General features: G+C 38.2%; 1 protein-coding gene across 1 annotated transcript; it reads left to right on the top strand.

Annotated features, from left to right (window-relative positions):
- Window positions 1-1432: 1432 nt before the first annotated feature.
- Window positions 1433-4660, top strand: LOC144961793 (uncharacterized). The gene is made up of 5 exons (XM_078894876.1): window positions 1433-1925; window positions 2598-2692; window positions 2995-3652; window positions 3847-3941; window positions 4238-4660. Exons 3-5 carry the CDS (start codon window positions 3481-3483, stop codon window positions 4454-4456), a joined length of 486 nt encoding a protein of 161 aa, XP_078751002.1. The 5' UTR covers window positions 1433-1925; window positions 2598-2692; window positions 2995-3480; the 3' UTR covers window positions 4457-4660.
- Window positions 4661-6993: the final 2333 nt, after the last annotated feature.

Genomic DNA, 6993 nt, shown 5'->3' with positions numbered 1-6993 from the left:
AGGGTGTACAATACCAAGGATTAATTCCCTTTTACAAGTTTATATCAACACTTCGACTACTACAGTTGTTCTTAGAAAAAAGGCTATGCACCTTCTTTCTTACATTTTTTCTGGTCATTTCTCGAAAAAAATAATGTCATAGTGTTGAGCTGTGTGACGGTAAAGGAGTAAACATTTCTTTAAAAAAAAAAACTAATAATCACACGGCTTTATATTATTCAAATATCTATGTTTATTCTTTTTAATTAAACAGATAAAAGTGTGCTAATATTTCACAAAGACTTTGTCTGCAATAAACCCGGAGAAGTGCCCCAATAATTACATCAGAGAAGACAAGGTCTTAAAAGGCGTAAGTAATTTATGAGTTTGGTTTTGTTTCCTTAGTCTACATAATACAAAAATTACGGAGTAAAGGATCGGCTTCTACTGGGAGATAATTTGGAAAGTTCGGGGGGGGGGGAGGGGGGGGGTGGGGGTTGTCTCAGTAAAGAAATGTAAAGAGATTTATCTAATTGTTAAGTTACATTCAGAGTAAAAAAAATACCTCCCCTCCCACTCCCCACTCATGTAGATTAATTCTCGTCTGGTAAAATACATTTCTTTTTCTTTTCTTTCTTATTTTCCCCCAGATATATGTGACGGCCAGGAATAAATTTACTATAGACGAACTTCAGATGGCCTTCCATTTTTAGAGCCTAAAAATGGAAGACGACGGTGGATCCATGTCTAATAAGATCACTCAGGACAGCCTTCCCAGAGTTTCAAAGAACCTTTGCCAGATTAAGATAAAACTTTATCAGATAAAATGCGAGCATGGCCTGAGGACAAAGACCTTATTTTCTAAAGCCTATACAGTCCATTTCTTTTCTTTTATTATGACAACAAACCAACGTTGAACTGGATCTCACTCCCTGGGAACATAGAGTCGGCCGTGGAAGAAAGTTTCGTCAAACAGCTCATATATATTTATATATTGCTGGAAAATTTAAATTGAAGTTAAGTTCATTTATTTTGCTGAAATTCCAAACAGAATGGTATACTAATTGTAATTCTCTGTAAATTGGCGGGGTGGTAAAGGCTTTAATAAAGGCTTGTCTAAAAAATGGTTCAATGAAATGTTCAGTTCAACATATAATTACATCAGAGAAGACAAGGTCTTAAAAGGCGTAAGTAATTTATGAGTTTGGTTTTGTTTCCTTAGTCTAGATAACACAAAAATTACGGAGTAAAGAATCGGCTTCCTACTGGGAGATAATTTGGAAAGTTCGGGGGGGGGGGGGGGGGGTTCTCTATAAAGAAATGAGATTTATCTAATTCTTAATTTCCTTCCCAGTAACAAAAAACCCCCCCTCCCATTCCCCACTCATGTAGATTAATTCTCTGCTAGTGCAAATACATATTCTTTTTCTTTTCTTTCTTATTTTCCCCCCCAGATATATGTGACGGCCAGGAATAAGTTTACTATAGACGAACCTCAGATGGCCTTCCATTATTTAGGAGCCTGTAGAAGGAAGACGACGGTGGATCCAAGTCTTATAAGATCACTCAGCACAGCCTTCCTAGAGTTTCAAAGAACTTTGCCAAGATTGAAGATAAAACTTTAACAGATAAAATGCGAGCATGGCCTGAGGACAAAGACCTCAGCACAGACCTCCCAACAAAAGACTTGTTGAAAAGCCTGACGGACGATTCCACATGGGCTGATACCTCCAGAGTTCGAGACACATTAATGACTGTTCTCGCTATAGGCAGCATGTCCCGTCTTGGAGCCTTGCGAAACTTGTCTGTTGATGAGTTTCAGGCGGCTCGCGAGACTGACCAAAATAATGATCTGTATCGAGCAGAAGTAAACCACACAAAACCATGAAGACATATGGTCCAGCGGGCATCTATTTCACACCTACCTTAAAAGCCCACATTGAAAGGTAACAGTGTGATACTATTGTTATTATTATTATTATTATTATTATTATTATTATTATTATTATTATTATTATTATTATTAATTATTTATTTTATTATTATTATTAATTAATTATTATTATTATTATTATTATTATTATTATTATTATTATTATTATTATTATTATTATTATTATTATTATTATTATTATTATTATTATATATAATTATTATTATTAATATATAATATATAATGATAATGATCATATAATAAATAATATAATAATATATAATAATAATAATATAATAATAATAATAATAATAATAATAATAATAATAAGGTCCTGGGTACGATTCTCGCTCGGCGCATAGTTGATGTAATGAACTGACAAACCAACCGGTAACCATTGTGTTGTTCAAGGGATGCAACTCAAGAATATAACATAGGGTGTACAAATACCAAGGATTAATTCCCTTTACATGTTTTTATCAACACTTTGACTACTACAGTTGTGTCTTAGAAAAAAGGCTATGCATCTGTCTTTCTTACATTTTTCTGGTCTTTTCTCGGAAAAAATAATGTCATAGTGTGAGGTTTTTGGCGGTAAAGGATTAAACATTTCTTTAATAAAAACTAATAATCAAACGGCTTTAGATGATTCAAATATCTATGTTTATTCTTTTAAATTAAACAGATACAAGTGTGCTATATTTCACAAAGACTTTGTCTGTAATAAACCCGGAGACGTGCCCCAATAATTGCATCAGAGAAGACAAGGTCTTAAAAGGCGTAAGTAAATTATGAGTTTGGCTTTGTTTCCTTTGTCTACGTAATACAAAAATTACCGAGTAAAGGATCGGCTTCTACTGGGAGATAATTTGGAAAGTTCGGGGTGGGGGGGGGGTTGTGTTGGGGTGGGGGGGGTGGTTGGGGGGGGTTGGGTCTTTCTAAGGAATATAAAGAATTTATCTAATTCTTAAGTTACTTCGGAGTAACAAAATACCTCCCCTCCCACTCCCCCACTCATGTAGATTAATTCTCGGCTGGTACAAATACATTTTCTTTTTCTTTTCTTTCTTATTTTCCCCCAGATATATGTGACGGCCAGGAATAAATTTACTAAGGACGAACTTCAGATGGCCTTCCATTATTTAGGAGCCTATAGAAGGAAGACGACGGTGGATCCATGTCTAATAAGATCACTCAGGACAGCCTTCCCAGAGTTTCACAGAACCTTTGCCAAGATTAAAGATAAAACTTTAACAGATAAAATGCGAGCATGGCCTGAGGACAAAGACCTTATTTTCTAAAAGCCTATACAGTCCATTTCTTTTCTTTTATTATGACAACAAACCAACGTTGAACTGGATCTCACTCCCTGGGAACATATTGTCGGCCGTGGAAGAAAGTTTCGTCAAACAGTTCATATATATTTATATGTTGCTGGAAAATTTAAATTGAAGTTAAGTTCATTTATTTTGTTGAAATTCCAAACAAATGGTATACTAATTGTAATTCTTTGTAAATTGGCGGGTGGTAAACGCTTTATAAAGGCTGTCTAAAAAAAAAAGGTTCATATGAAATGTTCAGTTCATCTATATTTTTTTATTCCAGTACAATGCTTGCAAAGTGAAGAGTTAAGATTGGACGAGCCCAGCACGTCAAGAGTATATTTTGAGCCACCCATCGTTACCGACGTCCAGTCTTTGCCTTCAGTAGAGTCCTCAACGTCGTCACCTGTAGTTCCCGGTATGTATGCAATACTAATTATGAACATGGTGCACCTGTCTTTCTTACATTTTTTCTGGTCTTTTCTCGGAAAAAATAATGTCATAGTGTGAGGTTTTTGGCCGTAAAGGATTAAACATTTCTTTAATAAAAACTAATAATCACACGGCTTTAGATGATTCAAATATCTTTGTTTATTCTTTTAAATTAAACAGATACAAGTGTGCTATATTTCACAAAGACTTTGTCTGCAATAAACCCGGAGACGTGCCCCAATAATTGCATCAGAGAAGACAAGGTCTTAAAAGGCGTAAGTAAATTATGAGTTTGGCTTTGTTTCCTTTGTCTACGTAATACAAAAATTACCGAGTAAAGGATCGGCTTCTACTGGGAGATAATTTAGAAAGTTCGGGGTGGGGGGGGGGGGGTGGTGGGTTGGTTTTTTGGGGGAGGGGGGTCTCTCTAAGGAGATGTAAAGAGATTTATCTAATTCTTAAGTTACGTCGGAGTAACAAAATACCTCCCCTCCCACTCCCCACTCATGTAGATTAATTCTCTTCTATACAAATACATTTTCTTTTTCTTTTCTTTCTTATTTTCCCCCAGATATATGTGACGGCCAGGAATAAATTTACTAAGGACGAACTTCAGATGGCCTTCCATTATTTAGGAGCCTATAGAAGGAAGACGACGGTGGATCCATGTCTAATAAGATCACTCAGGACAGCCTTCCCAGAGTTTCACAGAACCTTTGCCAAGATTAAAGATAAAACTTTAACAGATAAAATGCGAGCATGGCCAGAGGACAAAGACCTTATTTTCTAAAAGCCTCCACAGTCCATTTCTTTTCTTTTATTATGACAACAAACCAACGTTGAACTGCATCTCACTCCCTGGGAACATATAGTCGGCCGTGGAAGAAAGTTTCGTGAAACAGCTCATATATATTTATATATTGCCTGAAATTCCAAAAAAAATGGTATACTATTTGTAATTGTTTTAATAATAAACTTTGAATTTTATTGTAAATTCTGTCTCGTTTTCACAGAGGAAGAGAAGAAGAAAGAAGAAGAAGAAGAAGAAGAAGAAGAAGAAGAAGAAGAAAGAAGAAGAAGAAGAAGAAGAAGAAGAAGAAGAAGAAGACGATGAAGAGTAGAGAAGAAGAAGAAGAAGAAGAAGAAGAAAAGAAGAAGAAGAAGAAGAAGAAGAAAAGAAGAAGAAGAAGAAGAAGAAGAAGAAGAAGAAGAAGAAGAGAAGAAGAAAGAAGAAGAAGGCTATGTGGTCTAGTGGTATGACACTCGCTTTCCTGGGTTCGAGCCTGGCTCGGCGCATAATTGTGTCCTTGGAATAGACTGTTTACTCACATTATCTCACCGTACTCAGGTGTAAAATGGATGCCTGACAGTTAACAACGTTGTCCCTGTCCGAAAAATTGTAATATCGCCTAACAGGCGTCATGTCTCGTCCTACGTGCTAAGTATTGTTGTTGGACAGGAACCCCTTGTAAAGCGTTTTGAGCACGTTTAGTGGATATTGCGCTGTATGAAAGCTCATTTATTTTATTATGTTTATTAAACTAAGAAGAATAGAAAGATGGTGTCTTTCTTTCTGGTGACAGAGTCGTAGGGGGCGCCATATAAAGGAAGGGAGGTGGGGGAATGTCCACGTCTTTAACGTCATTGGTCGTGCGCATTTCCGCTACGTAAAGAAGGAATTATTTCAAAAAGCGACCACCATCGGACAGGGCTCGGACACTTTAGTGCAAAACAGTTTTTTTTACTCGTGGCATGGCGGATTTGATTTTCGGCAGTATAGTTCTTGAACATGGCTTTGTCCGTTCCAATGGTGGCAGTGCCGTAGAGGGATTGCGGTATCTATTTGTAGGACGCATTTTCGCTATGGAGAGTAATAATTTTAAATATAATGAGCTCGGACAAGAGTCGCCAGAGCCGTTTTCGTCGGTGCTCATTCATTTTGTTATATTTATTATATAATAATAATAAGAAGAAGAAGAGGAATAGGAAGATGGTGTCCTTCTTTCTGGTGGCAGTGTCGTAGGGTGATATCGTTGAGGGCGCCAAATGAAGGAAGGGGGGAGAGCGGGGGGGGGGTGGGGTGTCAACGTCTTTAACGTCATTAGTCGTGCGCATTTCAGCTTCGTAAAGCAGGATGGCATGCCGGATTTGATTTCCGGCAGTATAGTTCTGGAACCTGGCATTGTCCGTTCCAATGGTGGCAGTGTCGTAGAGGATAGCGGTATCTATTTGTAGGACGCATTTCCGCTATGGAGAGTAATAATTTTAAAAGTAAAGAGCTCGGACAAGAGTCTCCAGAGCCGTTCCGTCGGTGCTCATTCAATTTGTTATATTTATTATAATACTAATAAGAAGAAGAGGAATAGGAAGATGGTGTCTTTCTTTCTGGTGGCAGTGTCGTAGGTGATATCGTTGAGGGCGCGAAATGAAGGAAGGGGGGTGGGGGGATGTCCACGACTTTAACGTTATTGGTCGTGCGTATTTCCGCTACGTAAAGAAGGAATTGTTTCAAAAAGCGAACCTCTTCGGACAGGGCTCGGACACTTTAGTGCAAAACAGTTTTTTTACTCGTGGCATGGCGTATTTGATTTTCGGCAGTATAGTTCTTAAACGTGGCTTTATCGTTCCAATGGTGGCAGTGTCGTAGAGGGATAGCGGTATCTATTTGTAGGACGCATTTCCGCTATGGAGAGTAATAATTTTGAAAATAAAGAGCTCGGACAAAGTCGCCAGAGCCGTTCCGTCGGTGCTCATTTATTTTGTTATATTTTAAAATAAAAAATAATAAGAGTAATAGAAGATGGTGTCCTTCTTTCTGGTGGCAGTGTCGTATGGTGATATCGTTGAGGGCGCCAAATGAAGGAAGAGGGGTTTGGGGGGGGGGGTGTCAGCGTCTTTAACGTCATTGGTCGTGCGCATTTCCGCTTCGTAAAGAAGGATGGCATGCCGGATTTGATTTCCGGCAGTATAGTTCTGGAACGCGATTTTTTCCGTTCCAATGGTGGCAGTGTCGTAGACGGATAGCGGTATCTATTTGTAGGACGCATTTCCGCTATGGAGAGTAATAATTTTAAATATAATGAGCTCGGACAAGAGTCGCCAGAGCCGTTTCCGTCGGTGCTCATTCATTTTGTATATTTATTATAATAATATAAAAAGAAGAAGAGGAATAGGAAGATGGTGTCCTTCTTTCTGGTGGCAGTGTCGTAGGGTGATATCGTTGAGGGCGCCAAATGAAGGAAGAGGGGAGGGGGGGGGGGGGGGGTGTGTCACGTCTTTAACGTCATTGAGTCGTGCGCATTTTTCAGCTTCGTAAAGCAGGATGGA

This window comes from Berghia stephanieae, unplaced genomic scaffold (assembly GCF_034508935.2).
Source record: "Berghia stephanieae isolate SIO BIC M18660-M18661 unplaced genomic scaffold, UCSD_Bste_1.3 scaffold4171, whole genome shotgun sequence".
In the NCBI taxonomy this organism is placed as follows: domain Eukaryota; kingdom Metazoa; phylum Mollusca; class Gastropoda; order Nudibranchia; family Aeolidiidae; genus Berghia; species Berghia stephanieae.
This window is presented reverse-complemented; position numbering and strand designations above follow the sequence as displayed.